Here is a 27,496-nt window from a genome sequence, read left to right as displayed (position 1 = left end):
ATTCTTGTAGTGTAACTGTATATTCTAGCCCGTACACAAAAACATGATCCTCACTGAAAACTTTCTACATTTTTACATTTAAAGTAATAAATAAAATAAATAAATAATTAAATATATTTTATAAGCTGTTTTTCTCATGGGACAAATTTTGCTCAGGGGGAAATTTTGTGGTATTACTACACTTTTGGCCACATTTTGTCCACACAATTGGTTCTATAAAAGGATTTTGTCTCTATTTTAAATGAAATTATTATAAATAAAATATATAAGACAATGAATAATAACAAATATGTTACTAACATTTATTTAAACCATTTCAGTTATAGTTTTACCTAACTGAAATGTATAAATAAAAATAAATAAATAAATAAATACATATAAATATGAAAACACCTTACATTTTCAGAGAGCTGAAGAAGTAGTTCTTTATGCAATGATAAAATAATAATAATAATAATAATAATAAAAAGTGAAATAAAAAGCAAATAGTTTAATACTAGTGAATAGTGAATAGTTTCATCAGGAATTCATAAACAACAGTCACGATGAAACTTAAGTAGAGAAGTTGACAGTTTATTATTTTCACTCAATCCAGTTATATTTTGATTAAACATCACAAGAAAAACATCATAATAAAGGGCCATAACATGCAGAAATAAGATGGAATTTCATTTTGTGCTGATTTTAACCACTATGCCATTGTTCCGTTAAAGACTTTTATTGACATCATCATACTAAAGTGTTTCAAGTTCATTTTAAATGTAACACACATATTGTATATAACACTACACATCAATAAGGCCTTATTTTAATGTTTTTCAAAAATATACATACTTTAAACAATATTCTATAATTGGAATAAACCATTATGTCTATAACATACAGATACTTAGAGGCAAGGTAAATTGGATCCAATCCGTTTATTAAACAAAAACTATTACACATACATCAAGGAACACGGATAATGTCAAGTAGCCTAATACAAAACAGAAGTAAGGGCTCAATACATTACAAAATCATTGTACAATTCAGGTTTTGCTATATCACATTATATACGGACTGTTCGTGTCATGATCCCAGCCTGCGTTCTTCTGTCATGTGTGTGGACTCTTATATTATTTCCTGTCTTACGCTATGTGTTGTAGTCCTTTGTAGTTTTTCATGTTGATTTGTCTCCCCAGGTGTTTCTTGTTTCCTTGTTATCTTGTTAAGCCTGTTTCCCCTTGTGTATATATATATATATATATATATATATATATATATATATACATACATACAGGTGTTTCTTGTTTCCTTGTTATCTTGTTAAGCCTGTTTCCCCTTGTGTATATATATATATATATATATATATATATATATATATATATATATATACATACATATGATACCCCAGTGTTTCTCGTGTTCTTTGTCTGGTGTTGTCCTTCCATGGATGTTATGTGTGTGTGTGTGTGTGTGTGTGTGTGTGCGCGCGCGTGCGCGTGCGCGCGCTTGTTTTCAGTTTTGCTTTGCCCCATGTCTGGATTTATCAGTTTTGCCTGGATTTACTTTTATTTATGTTTGTGTGAATAAATGTTTGCTGCATATGGATCCTACACTTGTTCCTCTGTAACATTCACGCTCCTCCAACTGACCTGAGAATCGTTTTCCTTGGGAATATTTCAGCAGATATTAGGTGTGTCCAGTATTTCTGTCGACAGAACCAGCGTTACCAATCATTCATGAATCCATTCTTTTGTCTCCATTTTTTCTTTTCCGTGAATTGGCCAAACACGCTTGCATAATGATCTGAAACGATTTGGATTCATTCGGACCGGTCTGTCACTGAATCATCTGAAGTTGTTTTCTCGGACAGTAACAACAAATACAGAACAAATAATGCTGTTTTCAAGTGTTTCACTAGTTTACTTTGAACTACGGAGCACGCCCCAGTGGATAACGGAAACGAAAGTTTAAAGGAGCTGAGTCACCATAATTAAACAGCATTGCAACATCTAGTGAGAAGTGTTTCAATTCGAGACAAACCTCTCATTTACAAACCACAAATCACTCGATGATTAAACTATGTTATAGCTGTTTATATTGCAATTTATTTATTAGGTGTGTAGGGGAATATATAATTCATGTCTTTGTTAAGGTGTAATTTTTACCTGTGTTTAGTTGTTTTTTATAGGTCTATATAACATATCATGATATCATTTGACAGTGGTAGTGAGTAGTCATGTATGGTTTTACCTGTGTTTACCAAGTCTCACTGTGAGAATATTTTCATTTAAGCCTAATAATTAATAAAATAATTTTTACCAATAAGACTTCCGGAAACGGAAGGGCAAAGGTCACACCTGTCATATCATCAGTCAAAATCATTTTGACATTAGCTAACCCATATAACTACTCAGGGACTATTTTGCAAAAGTATAGGTTTCCAAGACAAAAAAAGAGTTATATTATTTGTATAAAACTTCTCAGAAATGAGGCTTTGACTTTAGTCTAAAAAATGTTTAGTAAAAAGTAAGACTTTTGTAAGAGTAGGATATTTGACTAAAAAAGCTGAAATCTGTAAAGTATAAGACTCACTCTTAAGAACTGAATAAAGTGACGGGTGTCGTAAGGACTGGAGCAGGATTTCTACATTGTGGACTATATTGTGTTCAAGAGTTTAAAGCCATGGCATAAGACTTATGGTAATTTCCCACTTTCAATGTACACACAGAGATGCTAACAGGAGGATATTTACATCAAGAAAAACTGGACAGTCGTTTTCATTCACATTTGAACCTGCTGAAACTCCTGACTCTCACTGATTTTCTTTTGAAATGCTGAAATTTGCAGCTGCCCTGTAGCATATGTCTCTCCAACCAACAAAGAGTTTCTCATCATTCCATCATGACACACTTTAAAATATTAAAATATTACCACAGTATATACAACATTACACATTCCCCACCATTATATTTCTCATTTCATTACACTGGGTATTTAAACAGTCTAAACTCCTCTGGCTCTCTGCTGGTTTGCTCTTTAAATCATTATCTTTTTGTAGTGCTTTAACCCTTTAAAACCGGATGTGTCGTCGGCGACACATCCAACCAATCTGTATTCCGTAACTCTTGAACCGTTTGCACCATCGTAGTAATTCAACAAGGGCTTTTCGGCAATATAAGGGTTATTACGGTAATTTTGTGCCTTCCATCCAGAGATGTTCATGAGTCTTTTATCTGGAGTCCGAGTCAAGTCTGAAGTCTTTATCACTGGAGTCTGAGTCAAGTCTGGAGTCATTTGTCACGAGTCTGAGTCGAGTCTTGAGTCATTAAAAAAAAAAAAAAAAAAAAAAAAAAAAATCTCATAATCAAATCCTAGTTTATCCTAGTTGTATTATATAGAAAAATTATATGATCTTTCTATAATCTGTTTTATTTGAAATTAAGGTCCTATGATGTAAGGGATAATGTACGTCCAGTTTGTTACTTTATAATCCATTACAATGTACAAAACAGTTGTCCTGGCAACACGAGTAGTCATTTTCAATACAGTCGCTAAACGGACACAAGAGGGTGCCAGTGAGTCACGGTTTGTTATACGGCAGTTTGTTATACAGCTTCGTTGTTATTGACGACAGTCATTACCAGAAAATATCAAACTTCAGAATGTTTAAGAATGTCAATATAAAACACATGCTGACTGTGATATGTTAAAATATGAGCTTTAAGTAATAAATGGATTAACATCTCTTTCTATCTCTCTTATGGACACACATTAACCCTTTCGCACGTAAGTTTCAAATATTCTGTCTGACCCCCCAGCGTGAGTTTTTTAAGGCGACCGTTATTTAGAACGTATCACTTTATGGTTTCCATGGTGACGCTGTTACAGATCCCTTGTTCCCCTGGACTCTATTTCCCATGATCCTCCTGTTTCGTCACCTGCACTCACTTCCCTCGTCAGCTCCTCATCATCACGGATCACCTGCACCTGGACTCTATTATCTGCACTCCCTTTATAATGCACTCACTCCCTGCACTCCTTGTCCGTTCTCTGTTGTGTTAAGTGTATGTTTGGTTTCCCTCGCCTGAGTTTATTAAAGTATTGTCTTAATTGTGGAAATCCATATCTGCCTTGTCTCTCTACACCAGCAACCGTAACAGACGCGTCATTGCTTGTTATGTGACACCGCAGCACTGTATGAATGATGATCTGCTTTCATTTAATTTTTCCTTTTTTATTAAAAATATTCACAAATTTGCTAACTATAGCATGAAATATCTAATATTCCGATTGACAAATATGTGCAAGTGGATGTGTTTTGCTGTTTAAACACCTTTATAACGATCGCGTCATTAGTTGAGCCATATGAGTGATGGGCGCCGCCATGTTAGTTTGCACCGCGCAGAGAATCGGATCTGTTGGATTTACAACCCGTGAATTTATCCACTTCTCCCGAAATACATGAAAGTAAGTGTGCAGGTGAACTGGGGAAGAATAGAGTAAGCTTTTAAGTTACTTTCACTTTTTTTTTTTTTTCTGATATGAATTAAACGTGTGGTCAAGTTATAATGGAAAGGGTTGTTATTTGTTGTTTCTATAGACATCATTGTGTATTTTACAAACTCTAAATATATTGTTTTGTTAGTACTCATGTGTCTTTAAATGTCTGAAACCTGAAATGAACATTATTTGGTTGAAAACACTGCATATGAAAAGCGCTGCACGCGTCCGTCTCTGGTTTAGCGCCAGTTAAAGCGCGCACGCACATTTGAATTTGGCAGTTTATCACGTAATGCACTGAACGTTCTAATCACACCGGTGTGACCGTACGCTCCTGGGGCCAGCCAAGACTGATCACACCGTTGTGATCGTACGTGTTAAAGGGTTAAGAAATAGAACAGCTGCAAATAATACGAAGATTGATAAAAACGTAGTGCTAGGTTTAAAGTCTAGATTTTTTTTTTGTTCATATTTTAACAGGCTGGCAATTCAAATAAGCCATGCAGCTACACCACTGTATAAAAGTTAGTTGTGTGAGTTAATGTGATTAACCTTTGTGGATGCGATGTCTCATAAAATTTGATGATGTTGTTCCGGTGTCTTTAATTGTTTTTCCACATTCTGTGCGTCTAGCTGATCTGACGTGATAATAAACCCAAACGAAAGAACATATGGCACGGTGGCTTCCATCATGATGCATGGGACTCTTATTATGACATTTCGGAGTTTATGCGCACGGACATACGTAATCAAATTCTATGACAAGAGTCCGATCTACCACGACACGCAAGGAAATATATGTGACGCAGATATTATAAAACCAAAAAAAAAAAAAAAAAAAAAAAAAAAAAAGATATTATAAAACCATTTAAACACAACACAAATTCTTTCTTTATTATATCAGTAGTTAAGAGTAAAAGACTTGAGTCGTTTTTAAAATATTCCGAGTCTTTTGTGCCGAGTCGAGTCAAGTCTGAAGTCATTTCAGGTCGAGTCCGAGTCCGAGTCTGAAGTCTGTTAAAATGCGACTCGAGTGCGACTCGAGTCCGAGTCTCTAACTCGAGTGCCCATCTCTGCTTCCATCAGCAAATGGCAGCCGCTTTCAGGGAGAGCGGGTGGAAGGAGGATTTGAACGGAGAGATATGGAGCGAGGCAGTTTAAAAAGTTTTGGATCGCATAAATAATAAAAGAAACAAACAAAAACATGGCGAAGGAGTACACAGTCAATTGGGATGATTTTTTTTATAAGACTTGAGAGGAGGCTAAGTGAGACTCGCATTTCGCATTTGGTGTGTGCATCTGTATAATGTGTCCGTGCGGTAAATGTATGCGTGCTGATGCGTGCATATGTAGTATATGTATGAAAAAAAAAATTCTCCTGAATGAAAACTGTGCAACCAAATGTCACAAAAAGAATTTTCAAGTTTGAAGTGTTAAATTCTTTCGATCATCATTTTTCTCTAAATAAAAATCAGAAAATGTATTATTATTATTATTTTTTTTTTTTTTTCAGCTATTTAAATTCTATTTACAAACTCACCATATACATTAATGGTCAATAACTGTAATTTATTGAAAGCCAGTTGTTTTCTGAAAAAATGACACCTTGCACTTGAAGATGGCACATTGTTAGAGAATTTTATAATTAAAAAAACATATGTGAAAATGTGCTATTTTAGCTTTAGGTTCTAAAGGGTTAAAGAAGAACACTTATTTTGATTTGTTGACTAATGCACTAAAGCACATGTAAAAAAAAAAAAAAAAAAAAAAAGTATTTTAGTTTCAACTTAAGTGTGTTGTACAAAATTACACTTGTTTTTTGTTTGTTTGTTTGTTTTGTTTTTTATGTGTTTAGTCTTTAAAATTTATGGTATGACTTAATGCACTTGAAGTGTCAGTTTTCTACATATTTGACAGTGTCATTTATGAGAGGAGTACTGTATTTGTGCTTAATGTAATAGTAATGTAGCCTACTGTACTTCAATACTTTTAACTGCAGAAAAAAAGTTTGGTAGTGATGTTCCTTAAAGTTACACACAGAGTTTCAGACGTTTGAACACATTTAACTCAAAATGATGGACTTATCTACTGTGAAAGAGAGGCTATGAGAGAGAGGGACACAGGAATATTACCTGATCAGAAGTGAAAATCAGTCTCAGCCAATGGACTAAAACTGTCTCGGTAGTGACATGAAAATGACTATTTAAATTATTTAAAAATAAAACATAAAATAAATATATATTTTTTTAACTTCACTTTAAATATTATATTTTTAAAAACAACAATGGAAAAAAAATTGCAAAAAGAGTGAGTGTTTTAACTAGTTGTATTACTTTGTGGTATGGTAATCTCACCCTGAAAGAGAAGAAGGCTTTGAACAAAGTGGTTCGCTCAGCCAGCAGGACCATTGGCTGTACTTTGCCATTCTTGGAGGTTATATATAAAGCTAGACTTTTGAATCGAGCTTTAAAACTCGTTAATGATGCCTCAGGCCATCCTGCAGGGGCCTTCTTTGAGATGCTTCCCTCAGGGAGAAGGTATCGCTCGGTAAAATGTTCTACTGATCGCCATTTAAACAGTTTCTTTCCCCAAGCTGTAATCATTTTAAACAAAGCACTTTAAATTTGGCACTTTATATTTATGTGTGGATTCTATTGTATAGCATTTTACTTTTGAGTTTTTATGTGGCATCTGCTTATCTGTTTTATGTTATGTTTTTTTTTTTTTTTTTTTTTTTTTTTTTTTTTGAGTGTTTGACATTGTACATTGTACTCAGAGCTTCTTGCACATCTTTTCCAATGTGGTTTTATACTGCAAATGGCTAATAAAGTGAACTGTGAACTGTGAAAAATTATTTCAATATCATTTTCACAAGCTGAAATTTAGGATTCGGGACTATGGATGCTAGCAATATTAGCAATATTCAATTTGCCATTCAATTTTACATTTGCTATTTCCTACATTAGTTTTAACATTTAATTTAAACATATTTTAATGCTTTATAAGTTGCAAAATTAAAATGAAAATATATTACAGAAACAGTTTAACATGTTCAAGCAAAAATTGTAGCAAAATGATAATTTAAATGTTATTTTTCTTAATTGCTTTTACACTCACAGTTAAAACACTTGTGATTGCATTTTCATTAAATGAATTTAGCAAAATTCAGTGTGGATTTGAAAATACATTCTGAGCCAATCACGTCTCCGCACCACCCTGTCAATCACTTTCTATGAGGAAGTAACCTGTTGTAAAGCACCGTTCACTCGACTCGTCCGTTTCAGCACTTCTACAGACACGCGACCACGCTCACGATAAAGTGTGCCAGGCGTGTTCTCTATGAGTCGTCCTAACCATAAATATCTATGGTTTTAATAACTTTCTGGTTCTACCACTGACGGACACACATAAACTTCAGGATTATTGACATTTCTCTGTTCGTGCTCTACTTCCTCTGCCTGTAAATGCCCCTGCTCTTCATAGCTCTGCTGCCGCCATATTTTCAACACCTGGCCCCGCCTTGATGCAGTGATTGACAGGGTGGGGCAGGGGTGTGAATGGCTCAAAATGCATTTTCAAATGAATGAATGAATTTTTCTACATTCATTGCGGGACATTTAATGAAAATGCAATTGCAAGTGTCAATTGTGTAAATGGTCATTTTGTTAAACCTATATAACCATTTCTGTAATACATTTTCTTCTTAATTTTGCATATTATAAAGCGTTAAAATATATGTTTAAATTATATGTTAAAACTAGTGTAGGAAATAGCAAATGTAAATTATATTACTGAATTATCGTTTTGCTCCAAACATTGCACATATTGTATATTGTATGTAGAATGTAAATTTAAATACAGAAATGCATTGCTATTTTATATATTGCATTGCCATTTGCATATTACATTTCAAATTGAATATTGCTACACTTAAGCTTACATATTGAAGTAGTGACACAGTAAGCAGGGAAATCTATTTAGAGCACCTTATTTTATTGATTAGAATATCAATATTTGGCACCAGCATATCGATTCTCATATTGCACAGAGAAGGATGACGATATATCGCTGTATAGATATTTTGTCCCACACCTAATAAGTAGTACCCTACATAAAAGTACACTAAAGTGCACTTCTTTTTCACAAGGGCAAGCAGCAGCACTGCTCCATTCATAGTCAATAATACACAAAGACATGATCCCTCTGACGGGTTTTCTCACCTGCGGTCGCCTCTGATCTGGAGGAGGCCAGTAATCCAGACACGAGTCCCAGCAGCACCATCCACATCCTGATGAATCTGAGAGTGTGAGCCGTGCGAGTGAAGCGCTGCTCTTCAATCCAGAAGGGACTTTGCTACCTGTAGAATAGAGTTGGGATAGAGTTTGCTGTAAGTTTGGAGTATTGTGAGGAGAGATTTCAGTGTCAGCACAAATAGAGAGGAAAGGGTGGTGTGTGTTTGAACACTTCCTTCTACTCCTTCCTCAACCTCTCTCTCTCTCTCTCTCTCTCTCCTTCAGTGTGTTCAGAGAGTGAATCTGTTTTTCTACAACACTGACTGTCATGATTCCTGATTCATTCTTCACCTCATGATCTACTGCATCTACCATAAGCTACAGCTTTATCTCCTCACAGTTCACATGTACTGTATGTGGAGTCACATGAAATGAAAGCAGTGCACTAAATGAAACTGAAGTTCTAGAGAAGAACAGTCAGATGGGAATTCATGCATTGTTAGTAGTTGCAAAGATGAAAAAAACAACAACAACAAAAAAACAACAGATAACTCCAGAACTACTATGTTTAGCTAACCCATTCTGCAACAAATATTCAGTTTCTTGCTTCATAATAGATCTCTTAACAGCGATAACCCAATATGCATGTTGCTAAATAGGGAATGCGCCATCAGCATTAATATCATGTTGCAACATGGTAGTTTGAGACTGGACATTTCCGAATAAAGAAGGAAAATCAGTAATAACACCAACACAGCACCGCTCTAGTAACTAATAATCTAGTAACTCTATACATGATAGTGCACAAGAATTGATTACCACACTTCGTTTTAGGTAAAGGTCTGACACAGTCGACAAGCACCTGTTGAAACGCCTCACCCATTACAGGGATAGGTGAAAGAGGAGCGGGTGGAATCAGCTGATTCTGTTTTCCCGTTGGCAAGTTTGACAAAATTTAGCAACATCTCTCTTTATTCCTGGCCATAAAAGATACTACACATTTAGCCAATAAGAAAAGAAAACCTGTAGGTCACACACACACACACACACACACACACATTATATATATATATATAATTCTCTGTTCTCTGGCACGCCACAGTCTTTTGTTGTTTGAAAAAGTCAAAAGAAAACCTGTAGGTTACACACACACACACACACACACACACACACACGCCCTCCACAATTATTGGCACCCTCAGTAATTATGAGTAAAGGCGGCTGTGAAAATAAATCTGCATTGTTTATCCTTTTGATCTTTGATTAAAAAAAATCACAAAATTCTAACGTTTCATTGAAGGAAAATAATTGAAAGTGGGGATAAAATCACATCATGAAATAAATGTTTTCCTCCAAAACACATTGGCCACAATTATTGGCACCTTTTTATTCAAAACTTTTTGCAACCTCTTTTTGCCAAGATAACAACTCTGAGCCATCTTCTATAATGCCCGATGAGTTTGGAGAACACCTGACAAGAGATCAGAGACCATTCCTCCATACAGAATCTCTTCAGATCCTTTAGATTCTAGATCCATGTTGATGCTTCTTCTCTTCAGTTCACCTCACTCATTTTCTTCAGGGTTCAGGTCAGGGGACTGGGATGGTCATGGCAGAAGCTTCATTTTGTGCACAGTGACACATTTTTGTGTTGGTTTTGATGTTTGTTTTGGATCATTGTCCCGATGGAAGATCCAACCACGGCCCATTATTGGATTTCTAGCAGAAGCGGTCAGGTTTTGATTTTTTATCTGTTGGTATTTGATAGAATCCATGATACCATGTATCTGAACAAGATGTCCAGGACCTCCAGCAGAAAAATAGGCCCACATCATTAAAGATATAGCAGTATATTTAACCGTGGGCATGGGGCACTTTTTATCCATGTGTGCACCAAACCCATCTGGTGAGTTTGCTGCAAAAAAGTCCTTTTTTTAGTTTCATCTGACCATAGAAGCTGGTCCCGTTTGAAGTTCCAGTCTTGTCTGACAACTGAATATGCTGGAGATGAGATGAGATGAGATGAGATAATCGGATAAGAGCAAAGAATTTTTCTTGAAACCCTCCCGAACAACTTGTGGGGATGTAGGTGCTGTTTGATAATTTTTTTTAGGCTTTCTGAGACTCAAGTCTCAACTAACCTCTCTTCCATCTCCTTCTCTCTCTTGCCCTGTCCCTCTACCCAGGTCTCGTCCACCCGGCCCTCCTCGAGGGGGCGGGGCGGGAATGGCCACATTCCCTATGCAGCTCCCAGAGTCCCGCCCAGGGTGGCGGGAATGGTCTGTTGGACACGGCTCCTGTGTCTCCGCTCTCTCCATGCCAGCCGTCTAATCCACTCTCTGCCACTGGAGCGGCGGGGAGGTCTGGGCCCACCTGTTGGCGTTGCGGGGACCCGGGCCATTTTGTGGATAGGTGTCCTGTAATGGAAGTGGGAACGATGGTCTGGGTCCCGGATGCCCCGCAGGCTGCCCCCGGTCAAGCTGGGTGGTACCAAATACCTGTGAGTATCGAGGGGGGTACCTATCAGGCATTGGTGGATTCAGGATGTAACCAAACCTCGATCCATCAAAATCTGATACAATCCGGGGCATTGGATAATAGCCGCGTGGTCAAGGTGCGGTGTGTGCACGGGGACGTGGTAGATTATCCTATTGTGCCAGTCATTATTCAATTCAGGGGTCACCTCCAGCATCCGTTAATTTTGGGAACGAATTGGCCAGCGTTTACAGAATTATTAGGGGCTTTATGTACGGATGCTTCTTGGGGAAAAAATGCACCGGAGGGGAGTGTGAGTGTGCAGGCAGGAGAGACTGAATCGGGACCTCTGAGTACTGCCTCGGGGGAACAGAGCGAAATCGAGAGACTTATTCTCTCGGAGCGCGATGATTTTCCCCTGGAGCAGTCTCAGGATGAGACGCTGAAACGTGCGTTTGAACAGGTCAGTACCATCGACGGTCAGCCTCTCCATCCTGGACAACCGTTTACTTATCCATATTTGGCAATTATAAAACATAGGTTGTATCGAGTGACCCAAGACGCTCAGACAAAAGATGATACAACCCAGTTGTTAGTTCCTAGGAGCCGCAGGGAAATACTTTTCCAAGCGGCTCATTGTAATCCAATGGCTGGTCATTTAGGACAGGGACCAACACTAAATCGCCTCATGACCCGATTTTTTTGGCCGGGCATTCACGAGAATGTGCGCAGGTGGTGTGCAGCTTGTCGTGAATGTCAGTTGGTAAATCCACCAGCCACCCCAAAAGCGCCTTTGCGCCCCCTCCCATTAATGCAGGTCCCCTTCGAGAGAATTGGCATGGACCTCATCGGGCCATTAGAGCGATCAGCAAGAGGACATCGTTTTGCATTGGTCATTGTGGATTATGCAACACGATATCCAGAAGCAGTGGCTCTCCGCAACATTTCCGCTAAGAGTGTTGCTGACGCACTGTTTTCTTTAATCTCCCGAGTGGGGATTCCTAAGGAAATCCTCACTGATCAGGGCACGGCGTTTATGTCACGGACGTTACGCGAACTTTATGAATTATTGGGCATTAAATCGATTCGGACCAGCGTCTTTCACCCACAAACGGACGGACTCGTCGAACGTTTTAATCGCACGCTTAAAACAATGATTCGTAAATTCATTCAAGAAGACGCCAAAAATTGGGACAAATGGTTGGAACCCCTGTTGTTCGCTGTGCGAGAGGTCCCGCAAGCCTCCACAGGGTTTTCCCCCTTCGAGCTTCTCTATGGTCGTCAGCCCCGAGGGGTGTTAGACGTCATAAGAGAGGCTTGGGAGGACGGACCTTCTCAATCTAAAAACGAAATTCAGTATGTGCTGGACCTGAGAACAAAACTCCACACTTTGGGGCGGCTATCTATGGAGAATTTGTTGCAGGCCCAGGACAAACAGAGCCGGCTGTATAACAGAGGGACCAATTTGCGCAAATTTGCACCGGGAGATAAAGTGCTTGTATTGCTCCCAACGTCAAGTTCAAAATTACTTGCAAAGTGGCAAGGACCGTTTGAGGTCACACGGCAAGTTGGAGAGCTCGATTATGAGGTAATACGCTCAGATAGGAGAGGAGCACGTCAAATTTATCACCTCAATCTCCTGAAAAAATGGAATGAGGGAGAATCAGTGATGCTGGCGATGGTGATTAGTGGAGAGGATGATCTTGGGCCAGAGGCGAATATCAAAAAACAATCTCTCGCACTGGCCCCAGGGGGAGATCACCTCTCGCCCTCCCAGCTCATTGATTTAACCAAATTACAGGCAGAGTTTGCTGATGTGTTTTCTCCCCTACCTGGCCGTACAAATCTTATTCAGCACCATATCGAGACAGAGCCGGGTGTGGTGGTTCGCAGCCGGCCGTATCGCTTGCCTGAACACAAGAAAAAAGTAGTTCAGGAAGAATTAGGTGCGATGCTTGAAATGGGGGTAATAGAAGAATCCAACAGTAACTGGGCGAGCCCGATAGTTTTGGTTCCTAAGACGGACGGCTCGGTCCGGTTCTGTGTGGATTACCGCAAGGTGAATGCTGTGTCGAAATTCGACGCATATCCAATGCCACGGGTTAACGAATTGTTTGACCGGCTTGGTACGGCTCGTTTTTATTCGACACTGGACTTAACAAAGGGTCATTGGCAGATCCCCTTGTCTCCATTATCCCGAGAAAAAACAGCTTTCACAACGCCGTTTGGATTACACCAATTTGTTACACTTCCGTTCGGGCTGTTCGGGGCACCGGCTACCTTTCAGCGGCTGATGGACAGGGTTTTACGGCCCCATGCTGCATATGCGGCTGCCTATCTAGATGATATCATCATATTTAGTAATGACTGGCAGCGGCATATGCAGCATTTGAGGGTGGTCTTAAAGACGCTGAGGGGGGCCGGGCTCACGGCCAACCCAAAGAAGTGTGCAATTGGGCGCGTGGAAGTAAAGTATCTGGGCTTCCACTTGGGGCATGGACAGGTGTGTCCCCAAATTGATAAGACTGCAGCAGTTGCGACCTGTCCGCGCCCTAAGACCAAAAAGGAGGTGAGACAGTTCTTGGGGCTGATGGGATATTATAGAAGGTTTGTGCCTAATTATTCGGACCTCACCAGCCCCTTGACTGATCTTACTAAAAAGGAGGCACCAGATATGGTCCAGTGGACGGAGCTGTGTCAGCAGGCGTTTACCCAAGTAAAGGGCTCCCCGGCCTGAGTTGGGCGGTGGGGGTATGTGGCAAGGGGGCGTGGTTCAGCGGAATCTGCAACGGGAGAGAGAGGGAGGAGACGCGCGGTGACTGAGTGGATTAGACGCAAATAATAAACACCTGTCTCTTGTTTCAGTAATTGGCGTGGAGAGAGTATTTAACGCCAGGAGAAACAGGAGCCTGCGAGAGAAGGACTACTGGCTGTCACACTCCTTGGAATCCTGCCTGACTTTGACGGAGTGAAATTAATGTTTATTTTGTGACTGTTTTGTGCCGGTCTGCACACCTTTTGATTTCTGTGATTATTTTTTAAATAAACAGCCAGTAGTCACCTGCCGACCCTGTCCTCTTCCCTTCTTATTTCCGAACTTTGTTACAGTTAGTTTTAAAGTAACCAACAGTTTAATGTTTGCAAATGCCTCATAATTGTATCCTAATTTAGTTACTTGGTGTTTGGTAACGAAGGGCCTACTTTGCATCAGCTACACTGACTCAATGACAAACAAGTCATTCATAAAAAGACAAATGATGGCACCTGTGTTCACAGCAACTAGTTTCTAACTAATTAATCATTTGATTGTTAATCATAAATATAGGAGGCTGCTGCTCGGTATAATAGTTTTCAAGAACATTATGTAAATTGGTAAACTATTTAGCCTAGGCTACCAAAACAAACACCAAAACTTAATATGAACTCCTAAAAATTATAGCAATTTACGCAAAAAAAAAAAAATTGCTATAATTTAAGGGGGGGGGGCTGGGCACCCCGACCATGACTGGCTCCACGGCGCCGCTTAGATGAAGGCTGCCGCTGCTGCTGCTGGGGCGCAGGAGCGGGGGCGGGGTCCCTTGGCATCAAGCAGGCTGAGGTGCTGCGGGCGGCGGAGGTTCAGCAGCTGACCGCCTCGGCAGGATGTGGCTGATGGCCTCAGACTGCTTCTGTACAGCTGAGAACTGCTGGGTGAAGTTCTTGACCACGTCACCGAAGAGGCTGTTCTGGGACACGGGGGAATTAAGGAACCTGACTTTGTCGGTATCCCTCATGTCCGCAAGACACAGCCAGAGATGGCGTTCCTGGACCACTAGTGTGGACATCGCACGACCCACTGACCGCGCCGTGACCTTCGTCGCACAAAGTGCAAGTTCCGTCCCAGCACGAAGTTCTTGGAGAACTTGCGGGTCATGACCACCCTCATGCAGGTCCTTCAGTGCCTTGGCCCCCGCCAGGTGGAGTTAGGTGTAGCGATGTACAGTTAATAATCAATTTATGGATGAAATATGAATATCATAATTCAGAAAGCTTTATGACGTTCATATATCGACCCAACGGGGAATTAAACATATATGGTGAATTAACTACAACGAATTATAATCAATCACATATATGATTAGTTCTGGTTTAATAATTATGTGGAAAACTATCAGTTCGTCCACCGAAACGGAAAATTATCCACAGATTATCACGACAGAAATGTTATTCTCGGGCCGGGAGACTAACTTTCTATCATAGCCTCCAAATATAGAGCAAGGATATTAGAATCAGAACATTAAAGTGACTCGGTTGTTGCTAAAATGAGCAAGTGAACAAAAAGCATGGATATAATGAGTTTAATATACGAAACGGGTAATACACAGGTTATACGGCTAAATGGACACAAGTAAATACAAATACATACAAAGTAGGAGGAAAGGCAGAAATGAAAGAGATGATCAAAGCAGGTCAAATTGCAACAGTTCACCTTTAAGAGCCAGCAAGGAAACTCAGTATTTAAAATCGTAAAAACGTTATACTTGCATAGGTTAGTCAGGGTGCTTGGAGTTTCGGAGCGCTCGGTTTGATAGTTGCTTCTTCTTCCGGAGGTGGTTTCGGCGAAGTTTCAAACGAAGGTTTAACTGTTGTAATATGACCGGAAAATAAAGAAGAGAGTCCGTCTTGACGGCAGGAACTCGTGCAGAAAACTTGTGCCACCAAAAGACGCGTGTCATGGTGTTTTAAAGACAACAGACCAGAACGCCTTCTTGATAACGTCCTCCAATGCTAGCATTGCAATTTGGCGGGTTTCCACATTCCTTTGTCCTGTCTCCCGAATAAATTTATGGTATGTTGAATCAGTGCATTTTCTTCATATTGTTATTAAACATTGAACGATGCATTTGACAGAAATGTAACGTACATCAGTGAATAGCTCGGATTCACAGCTTTACGGAGAAATGAAACTCGACAGGTGTCTCTCGTCATATAAAGAAGATACCCTTTACACTCTATTACTACAGTTTCACATGAAACTAACCTACTACAATCAATTCTACAATTCTACACTAGTAACACATACATGCAGCGAGCACTACAATGGCAGATACATTCATATTTGTAGGTATAATGTTTGTGCATACAGTCTCTATGTAGGGGAGCCGTGTGTGTGTGTGGGTCTGTGGGTGTGTGCGTGTATTTTCCTTTTATGACCGTTTGGAATTTGGACCTGGTCCCTAGAAACCCGATCCGTGGTGTTGCACCCCCTTTGAAGTCGCGGAGGAGAGGTTAGGGGACTTATCGAAACAGTCATAAAAAGAGTCTCGTGATCCATTAGTGTCTGCCGGGCCGGAATCGATGTAAAATTTACAAACCAAAGTTCCGTGAATTGAGGCTTAAACACAGTTTATGGTGGGACCTGCTCATCCTTGAGACTGTGCAGACCCTACATAGGGCACAGTTGCATAGCAACGGCCTGTTCCACAGGGGGTATGCGTGTATATCCCTTAGCCGCTCCCCCATCAAGGGTGGTGAGGGAGGAGGACCCACCGACACGGTTTTGGGCAGTAAAAGGTGCAGTCCACGTGCCAGTGAGCTCTTCATGCACCTCTGGGAAGAAAGGACCCAGGGTGGGGGGCTGAGAACCAGCCCTTGCCACCCTGAGATACCAATCATCCAGCCTCGAGGGTTCGGGACACGGTGGATGATTCCACACGAGCCCAACCATGTTGGCGGCCCGGGAAAGCATAGCCATCATTTCCGGGTCCGAATCGGGCACAGTTGTCACTCCCAAAGGAGGCAGCTGCGCCGAATCATCAAGCTCGGAAGTGTCAGGCCCACCCTCCGATGCAGCGATCGACATCCGGTCTTCTTTGGGAGATCCAAAGGATACGGATGGTACACACCTCTGGGGTGGTCCACCGCATTTCCCCGGCAGCTCTACTGGAGGAGGAGTGAGGGTTCCTAGAGGGTTAGTTCCCCGAAGGAAGCGCGCTCACTGTGATCCTCAGATCACCAGCGCCGCTGCCCGAAGCAACCCTCTGAGGAGGATTGGAACGAGGCAGCAGCACCGGGACTCCGCCACTTTGCAGGAACTGGAGTCTAGACCGCAACTCCGCGATGGTCATCTTCCCATAATGGGTGCATGACTCATCCACAAACGCCGCCTCAGCATGCTTTAAGCCCAGACACGCGATACAGCATTGGTGACCATCCCGAGGCGCCAGGTAACGACCACATCCAGAAACACACAAGTAGTACGACGTCTTTAAAAAAACGCAAAACTACTCGTGCAAGCTCTTTTAGGGACTTCGCTCTTTTAAGTGCCGAAGCACACAGGGGAATGACCACTGCAGCACAGACAGGGAAAAGTGCAGCCTGTCGTGTGCACTCTCTCCTTGAAGCCGCTCTCTTACCAGCTGTCAAAACAACTTTTCAGCACTCAACAACAACCATTACCAGCCGTGAGAACAGCTTTTACAGCTGAAAATGGCTTCACATGCTTGTTCAAATAAAAAAGGCAAAACAAAGAAAATAAAGAAGAGAGATCGGCCCCACTGCAGTGCTGCCCGCCTGCACCAAACGAAGAGTAGTTTCCAAAAGAACTCAAAAGAACTACCATGTAGTTCAGCTCTGAAGTGAAAAGCTGAAGATGCAACGCACCTGCTGCTCATTATATACCCGTGCTGTGAGGTGAGCAGCTGATGCATATGATTGCATGCCAATGTGCATTGGCTCGTTTAGTTACACTCGAAGTAGATTGGCCTCTCTAGCGAGATTCCTATTCGTCAGTCTGTCCGACGTATGTCGAACATGACCAACTGAATGGGAACTTAGGGACAGCTAGACAACTATCTAAATATAATAGCCCCATCATATTGAGTAACCAACAAACTAACAAACACATGATTTGGACACATCTTGCTTTACCTAGTAACAGAACCAATCATATTGTAGAATGCTTTGCCATGCTCCTATCCTATATAAACTGTTGTATTCTTCTTGCTGGTGGGATTCTCTGTGATTGACACAAGGTCCTCCGGTCGTGAATAAAGCATATTTTAAGGCATGGTCTGGAGTCCGTCTGGTTATTGATGTGCAGCAAGTTAGGGAGCACTAGGTTTAAAAGGGTCAAGATGTTGACCGAAATATTATTGTGTGTCGATTAGGAGACGCCCCAGAAGATCAGGTATATTATTGAGTGTCGCCAGTAGACCCTCGGGTGTTGATTAGGAGATGCCCCAGGTGATCAGGTAAACTAATGTCAAATATAAATAATTATTAATCTTACAGGTTGAGATTCATAGGAGCAAGCTGGTCCAAATAAACTGGGCATTGATCCATATTTTAAGCCTTTTGTGAATCCTGCATTAAACTCCCCAAGGTTTGAGAAACCTTGAAATTTGAGAAATTAGTAAAATGACAGGAACACAACAAAAGATTGTACTACTGTGGTATCGTTGAAGAAAAAAAAATAAATTTCTACATGATAAGTGAGCAGGCAATATGCTAATGTTTCATTATGATGTCACAATGAAGCAGCTTGGGATTCGTTTTACAAACGACTCATTTATTTGACTCAGAGTCGACTCTTACTTTTGAGAGACAATAACACTTTCAGATTTAAAACTTTGCAGGACGTTTTCATTCACTTAGAGCTATGTTACACACGACATGAAAGGTAATTTTCAAAAATCCATAATAGGGGCACTTTAAAACTTTGCCAGATATGTGTAATAACTACTCTGCTCCACTTGGTACCTAACAAACATCACTTAACACTCTGAGGTCTGAGGTATTGCCAGCGATACCACCGTGTTTTTTTTCTTACCAGTGTGAAAGAGACTCAAAATACTCCATCAATGTTGCACATACAATTAAGAGTTATACACCATTTTAATCTGTTGAATATCTTCTTTAATTTGTGTACACTCTGAGTAAAAACAAAATGTTGTGCTTTTTGCAAAATAAAGAAAAATAACATGATGCGTGATCTCTTGTCCCCCTCTGAACAAAGTCCAATTTGATAGTTCTCAGAAAATGAACTGTAACTTAGTGAATAGTAATCACAAAAAAATTGGACTTATGTCTAAAAAAAAACATTGAAATGTCAGGTTTTAAATCGTGTAAGTCAAATCAAAAACAAATATTCTCTGTTTATGTAATCTGTATGAAAAGAGAGCCATGTCAGAAGTCTGTGATTCAGCTCATTATCCACTAATGCGGCCACGCCCACGGAGGGAGCGCTATTCAGAGGCAAATTCTGAGTCAATACATGCATACATCGTCTCAATCGTGAATTTATTGTCTTGAAAAGTGTTTTGAATAGCCATAGTTAGCTGTAACAAGGCGGGACTCATGGTAAGATCCATATGCAAGCTTTTATTACAAAAGTAAGCGTGGTCGTACAGGCAGGGTCTGAGCAGGGGCAAACAGGAACAGCAAGGGCTAGGCAGAATCGTAGTCAGGGTACAGGCAGTAGATCGAGGCAGGCGGATATCATTCACAGAACAGTATACAAGGCAAGGGTCAGGACAGGCAGCAACGGGTCAATAAACAGGAACAGGCAAGATCAATCACAGGCAGACAGGATACAAGGAAACGCTCAGAATTGTCACAAGGAATCAAGACTTCGCAGGTGTGTGTATGAGTCCTTTATAGTCCAGGTAATGCGTATCAGCTGGGTGTGGTGATTAGTGTGGAGTGTGCATGGCTGTATGTGGCAACAGGTGATTGGTGGAGTGAGTGCATGTGATTGGCAGGGAGGATTGTGGGAAGTGTAGTCCAGAAACTGACAGGAGCCGACCGTGATCGTGACATAATGCCCCCCTCCCGGAAGGCGCGTCCTTGCGGTGTAAAAGGAACAGCTAGGGAGGGGGGGTGGGTGCATTGGAGATGTAGGCAGATGGGAACAGGGTCTCCAATGCAGCCCCAGGAATTCAGGCAGCCACGGTGGGTCAGGTACCACCGGTAACCATGGCGGGTCAGGAGTCTCTGGTGGCCACGGCGGGTCCGATGGCTCAAGCAACCACGGCAGGTCAGGTGGCTCGGGCAGCCACGGCAGGTCAGGTGGCTCGGGTAGCCACGGCAGGTCAGGTGGCTCGGGCAGCCATGGCAGGTCAGGTGGCTTGGGTAGCCACGGCAGATCAGGGGGCTTGGGCAGCCACGGCGAGACAGAGTCCGTGTATGACCACGGCGGGTCAGAGTTCGTTAATGGCCATAGTGAGCTACAGTCCATGGGCGGCCATGACAGAACCAAGGCCGATGACGGCAGTGGCCGGGCAGGGTCCCCACCCACAAGCTCCCCACCCCTAGGTATACTGCCCCCCCCCCAAAAAAGTTCTTGGGGAAATCAACGGAGTACGTAGCGGGTTGAAGGGCAAGGAGTTCGGGTGGCTCCGGCAGGGCAAGGCGTTTGGGCGGCGCCGGAAGTGCAAGACGCTTGAGTGGCGCTGGCAGGGCGAAGAGCTTGGGCGGCGCTGGCAGGGCGAAGAGCTCAGGTGGCGCCGGCAGGGCGAGGAGCTCAGGTGGCGCCGGCAGGGCGAGGAGCACAGTAAGCGCCGGCAGGGCAAGACGCTTAGGTGGTGCTGGTAGAGCATGACGCTTGGGCGGAGCAGGAGAGACCTCTGGAGTGGTCTCCAGGCCCACAGCGGCCTCTTGAAGGGCGTCTGCGTCTTGAGGAGAGGAGGACGCCTTCTTCCTCCTCCTCCTCCTCCTTCTCAGAGAGTGAGGTGATGGTTCACCGACTGGAGCGGTTTCTGGAGCAGACTCACTGGCTGAAGCGGGTTCTGGAGCGGACTCAATGGCTGGAATGCCCCCTACCTCCGTGAGCACCGAAGGGGCAGCCATCTTGCCCGTAGGCATTGGCAAAGCAGCCATCTTGTCCATCGCGTCCAGGGCGCTTGAGTGCGTTGCAACCGGTGAATTTGAGTGCGTTGCCATCGGCGACTTTGAATGCGTTGCAACCGAAGAATTTGAGAGCGTTGCAACCGGGGAATTTGAGTACGTTGCAATCAGCGAGCTCACGTGCGAAGCGTCCAGCTGGCTTGCGAACGAAGTGGCCGGCTGACTTGAGAGCAAAGCGGCCGGCTGACTTGAGAGCGAAGCGGCCACCGGGCTAGAGAGCGAAGCGGCCACCGGGCTTGAGAGTGTAGCGACCGGCTGGCTTGAGAGTGAAGCGGCTGGTGGATGCTTGGGAATACCAGCCGCTCGCGCTGAAATCAGCGGTGGATCAGCCACACTGGAACGCAATCCTCTCCGCTTTCTGACTGATCTAGAGACGTGACGTTGCTCTGGGCGATCAGCGGAGACGTGACGTTGCTCTGGGCGATCTGCAAAGGCGTGACGTGGCTCTGGGCGATCAGCGGAGACGTGACTGGGCTCAAGGTAATCAGTGCTGACTTGACTGGATGTTGTTCTTGTGGTGACCGCCATTTTGTGAGTGTCATCTGGCGCGGCGCCATTACACAACCAGACGAGGAATCGCGTTCTTCCGCGACACCCACAGTAAACGGAGAGCCAACAGTCAACAAAGCATAATCCAAAAAATTACTGAGGGTGGAACGGGGTCCATTGTGAACTAATTGTTCTTTGAGTGGCTGGTTAACTCCATCACAAAAAAAGTCAATGAGTGCGCAGTCAGGCAGATCTGAATAATACGCAATGTTCAGGTATTCTGTGATGTAATCCTCCAGTGATCGTGTACCCTGCGTACTCCACAACAACAATTGATCAATGTCCATACCGTACAAATGTCCTCCGGGAAAGCTGCTGGATCGTGGTGGCGGCGAAGTCTTCTGTAACGAGGCGGGACTCATGGTAAGATCCATATGCAAGCTTTTATTACAAAAGTAAGCGTGGTCGTACAGGCAGGGTCTGAGCAGGGGCAAACAGGAACAGCAAGGGCTAGGCAGAATCGTAGTCAGGGTACAGGCAGTAGATCGAGGCAGGCGGATATCATTCACAGAACAGTATACAAGGCAAGGGTCAGGACAGGCAGCAACGGGTCAATAAACAGGAACAGGCAAGATCAATCACAGGCAGACAGGATACAAGGAAACGCTCAGAATTGTCACAAGGAATCAAGACTTCGCAGTGAGGTGGTGTGTGTATGAGTCCTTTATAGTCCAAGTAATGCGTATCAGCTGGGTGTGGTGATTAGTGTGGAGTGTGCATGGCTGTATGTGGCAACAGGTGATTGGTGGAGTGAGTGCATGTGATTGGCAGGGAGGACTGTGGGAAGTGTAGTCCAGAAACTGACAGGAGCCGACCGTGATCGTGACAGTTAGCGATCTCTGGAAGCCTCTGTTAGTTCAGTTCCTGGAGAGTCACATGGTTGTTCTTCTTTAGATTAATTTGTGAACTAAAGGTGTACAGAGCGCCCTCTGGCTGCAAGTATAAATTGAAAACAGTATCCAGCGCTCATAGTAATGACAATAAATATTGAATAATATTACTCCTCTGTATAGAAAATTGACATAAACATATGAGAATTATTATGCGATAATCGCATTATTATACGCTAATCACATTATTATGCGATTCTTTTGTCTTCGCAGGTGTAAATGACCCATTATTCGTGATGATTCACGCCTCCATGCATACTGTGTTTCTTGACCAAAGATGTTTTAGAAAATTAAAATTTCTCTATTGTTTTATATGAAAGAATAGGTAGAATAATTTTTACATAATTTTGAAGCAAAAACTCAGAAGTCTTGTGAACACATATATAATATTATTTTTTATTTTTTGGCTTTATTTCAGTGACTTAAGTTTTTTGTTTTTTTCAATAACCACGCATAAACATTATTCCTTCAAAAATACAAACATGTACATACATGTTTCTCACATATTATTGTAGCCTAGTTTGTGCTGAATACAGTGTAATGCCACTTTTTCCATTAATATGAACAACTGAAAAAAGCACAAATGTCAGGGCATGTCAAAACTTATCCAGGCCCCAAATCAGCCTCAGACTCCAGAGGGTTAACTTTTCTAAAATCACATTAAACCTGTTTTTTGGAGGGCCTATTACATTATTTCACAATGTTTTCAAGCTTCAATGTGAAGGCTTCTTGCCTCCGGGGGGTATTGACTGGTTTGATTCAATGTTTCATGGGAAAAGGGTTGACCATCAGTTGACAGAAGGCCCATGAGAAATTAAGTCAAAAGATGTACAGTAGTTGACAGTCGGTCACCCTTACTGAGAAAATTATCTCTTACATAAGCAACACCTACAATTTTATTGGTGAAATGACTGTGGTGGAAATGTTGGGGAGTACATGGGAAAGAAAGGGAGGAGAGCCCCTGTAAGTGAGAATATGGGAAAACTGTAAGGGTGGATATTACCAGCCAATGATACTACTTTGGTGTGTTTTAAGAGATAAGAAAAATTTATAAAAACTGTGCCCCAGCCAAGAAAGATTCAGATGAATAGCTGGCATTCTCAATTTGTTGCTTGACAATAAAGTTAAGTACTTCTGAGATCTGAAACTTTTAAGTTATTTAAGATATCAAATTAAGATATCCGAGGGTATCTGATACATATGGACAGGGCTTGACATTAACTTTTTTGTTCACCAGCCACTGTGGCTAGTTGTTTTTCAAAGTTACTAGCCACTCAGCATTTTAACTGGCCAAAATTTTGATGTTGGTAAGTTACATTTTATATGATTAAAGTTGACTTTGTTATGCTTAAATTACTTTATTTTGAGTCATTTTACTTGATTTAGAAGATGTAAAACCCTTTCAAACTTTTAAATGCAGATTGACCACCGAAATCAAGACTACATTGTATATCAGCTGGTATGTACAGGTGGGCAAGAGGTGGACAATATGAGCATGGGCTAATATGAGATAAGTTATTTGTGTTAGGCTATATAAAAGAACAAAGAAGCAAATTACAAAAACAATAGTAAATTAAAAATAATCTTTTTCAGATAAAGTAGGTTTATTTAACATATAGTCTACATTTAATTAACATCTTTTGTTGTTTAATATTAACAGACAGGTAGGCCTATTTAATTGGGCTGCTGAATGCATGGACGTAACTGACGCATATTCAGTTATTACCCACCTGTTTACGTCCACTTAAGCCATAACCGACTGTATTCACGCGAGGTACTCCACACGATGGACATTTAGACATCTGTGTGCACGTGTATTTGATTATTCAGGCGCGAGGAGAACTGATCTCGCGCACGCGAGAGAGCGCTTCTGTTGTGTGTCATTCAGGGCAATTCCGCCTATCCCACCTTCACTAACTGCACATAAATAACGAATTGTGTGATTGGATTGAAATTTTGTGCTACGACGATCTTCGACGATCATTTGGCTGTAAACTGAAATTATATTCAACCCGCCAAAGTGGCTAGTGGGAGTGGCTGTCTTACCCGCCACAGCTGAAATCTAACCGCATTTGGCGGGTTGGCGGGTGTAAATGTCAAGCCCTGCATATGCAGCAACGATATTGCACCTTTCAAGGTCCAGAAAGGTACTTAAGACATCGTTAAAACCATCGATGTGACTACAGTGGTTCAACCTTAATATTATGAAGTGAGGAAAATACGCTATTTTCGTTGCAGAGCTTCAGTGTTTACATCTGAACGGCAGCTCAGTATTGGCCGGCTCTGGTCAGGTGATCAGCACGACGCATGCGTGTGATGCTGAAGCAGGAGCCGGCCAATACTGGGCTGCCGTTCAGACATAAACGCTGAAGCTCTGCAATGAAAATAGTGTAGTAGTATGACAGAGGACAGACAAATTTGTCGAATAAAGTCGTTATTTTTGTTTTGTTATTGTGCACAAAAAGTATTTTCATTGCTTAGTAACATTAAGTTTGAACCACTGTAGTCACATCAATGGTTTTAACGATGTTTTTAATACCTTTCTGCACCTCAAAAGGTGCAATGTCGTTGCCTATGTGTGGACCAGATACCCTTGGGATTTCATCAAAAATATCTTAATTTATTTTCAAAAGATGAACGAAGGTCTTACGGGTGAGGAACGGCATGAGGCTGAGTAAATAATGACAGAAATTTTGGGTGAACTAACCCTTTAATATATTCTTCTTAAAAAGAAATTAAATAAATAAAAATTATGCAATCCTATTCTGTGTAGGATATGTTTTCATCCCCAGAATACACACAGATTTGCAGCATTTCACAGAGATGTGGAACTATCATCCCCTGCGAACGGAGGGAAATCTGTCACCCAATGAGATTTGGAATATTGGGATGCTGCAAGCACCTGCATCAGAGCCTGATTTTGCATGGCTTAAGTTAAACAAAACATATGTAGTGATTTTTACTTTGTCCATCAAAGGACACAAAGTAAAATAGGGATTGGTACTCACGTCACCGCTGACGTTGTGATTTTTGGATCACACATCTCTTAAGGTGTGATTATGAGTACATCAGATGACCACTTCCCCCTTTTTCCCTAGTTCAGGGCACCAGTCAAGGTCTGTTACCTTGGCAGTATGAGAACACTTCCAACAGGGGCTTTCATTCATTTAGAATTAATGTAAAGTGGTCAGCTGATTTATCTGAAAGATTGGTGATATTGCTAACTTGTAGAACCTTTTCTGTATTATCAGCACAAGGAAGACACAAGTGTAATAAAATAAATTTTATTAACAAAAAGATAAACAAGAATAACTAACACAACTACTAAATGAATACCATGAATGATAAAGGAATAAAGTGCATAAGCTACATAGAATACAAGTGATTAAGTTGGGTGTGGCTATGGAAGAGTTACGCTATCTTATGGAAAGATAAACTCTGAAAATAATAAGGTGGAGAACCTTATTATGCACCAAACAAATAAACGAAAGATTATTTGTTATTAACTAACATCAGCTATATTACATCTAATGGAAATTAGGAAATGATATACTGATAATATACAACAATGCCAAGGTCTCTGGAAAGAGGTTTGGTTAAGTGATATTTACGTTCCACTTGGTCGAGTCCGATGACGGTGACGTCTTCCACTGGTTGTGCTGGGCGACAGTGCAGTGGGGAGAGGAGCCAGAATCTCAATCTTTCAACAGTCTTGAACACGAAGCTCTGTGGGATGCTGATGTCCTGGAGCACCAAAGGGTCCTAAAATCTGGAACACGCAGATGAGGCCCTGGTGTAGGTGCAGAAGGTCCTTAACAATCTGGACCACGCAGACGAAGGTACCTTGAAGTGAAGGTTTGCTCTCCTGAGCTTAACCTTGTTGCAGATGTCGTTACTGTCTCGCTGGATGGAAACTCTGAACGTAGTGTTTGTTGATGTCTCTTTCCTCACAAGCTGGAGGCTTAGAACATAGTCATCTCTGTTGCTGCCTCACAAGCTGTAGGCTCAGATCACGGGATCTGTTGTTGTCTCTTCTGGATGGACCAGAGGCTCAGAACGGTATATCTGTTATGTCTTCTCCCTTCACAGGGCAGACTCAGAACGGTGTATCTGTTGTGTCTATCCTCGTGCAGGACAGACTCAGAACAATATCTGTTAATGTCTCACTCCTTACAGAGTTGGGACCCAGAACGGTGTATCTGTTGTGTCTTTCCTCTTTGACGGGCAGACTCAGAACAAGGAGTGTCTGTTGAAAGGGTACCTTTATCCCTTTCCGATGAGGAGGAGATTGCATTTTGGCACTTCTCCATTCGAGTGCTGTGATTGGCTGCTGGCATCAGAGGGGACACACAAACTGTGGCCCACCCTTCTCTCCCCTGTGGAACTCATTTGCATAAAGCACAAAGTTGGAAGTCTTTACAGTGTCTTTAAAGTTTACCAATGCATTTCTCACTTTCCAAACCACCACCAGAATACCTTTGGCAATATTCTAAACAAATAGAGACTAAACATGATGGAAAAAGATTGAACTGTCATTCAATTGTACATTAACAGTTGAATTTGCATCACATGTTGCACTACAAATGGCTGTCACTGAGAATACTTATTTCTGTGAATAAGTGTGAAATGGATGTGTAGTTTGCATCAGTTCTAAGGTTTTCAAACATAGTTTTGAATGGATTTGGATGGATCTTTGTGATCTCTCTTTGTTTCACCCATTTCTGCTAAGGTCCCGAGGAATTTTTATGGCAGTCTCTGGCCAACCTTAGGAAGTAGTGTTTAGATGGGTGAAGGGCAGTAACTGCCTGTGGACCAATGAGAAGCCTTGTCCTTCCCAGGCTTGGTACAAGAGGTCTTCTTCTTACCCTCTAAGAGAGGTCTGGATGTTGTCCTTACATCTTTATCTGATGGTGTTGGACAGTTTGTTTGTGTTAGTCCACCAAGATCCAATCAAAATGTAGCAAACCTTTGTCCACTGTT

General features: G+C 41.8%; 1 protein-coding gene and 1 long non-coding RNA gene across 2 annotated transcripts in view; one reads left to right on the top strand and one right to left on the bottom strand.

Moving 5' to 3' along the window:
- Positions 1-8,951, bottom strand: part of LOC125247267 (scavenger receptor cysteine-rich domain-containing group B protein-like) — a 31,694-nt gene extending 22,743 nt beyond the window's left edge. Inside the window, exon 1 of the mRNA XM_048158537.1 lies at positions 8,706-8,951. Within this exon, the coding sequence (XP_048014494.1) occupies positions 8,706-8,772 (67 nt within the window). The 5' untranslated portion in view covers positions 8,773-8,951. The remainder of the gene's footprint in view (positions 1-8,705) is intronic.
- On the top strand, positions 4,396-14,655 carry LOC125247332. The gene is made up of 3 exons (XR_007180065.1): positions 4,396-4,452; positions 10,904-11,217; positions 14,058-14,655. It is a non-coding gene; the product is annotated as an uncharacterized LOC125247332 (long non-coding RNA).
- The last annotated feature ends 12,841 nt before the right edge of the window (positions 14,656-27,496 follow it).

This window comes from Megalobrama amblycephala, linkage group LG15 (genome assembly GCF_018812025.1).
Source record: "Megalobrama amblycephala isolate DHTTF-2021 linkage group LG15, ASM1881202v1, whole genome shotgun sequence".
Taxonomy (NCBI): Eukaryota; Metazoa; Chordata; class Actinopteri; order Cypriniformes; family Xenocyprididae; genus Megalobrama; species Megalobrama amblycephala.
This window is presented reverse-complemented; position numbering and strand designations above follow the sequence as displayed.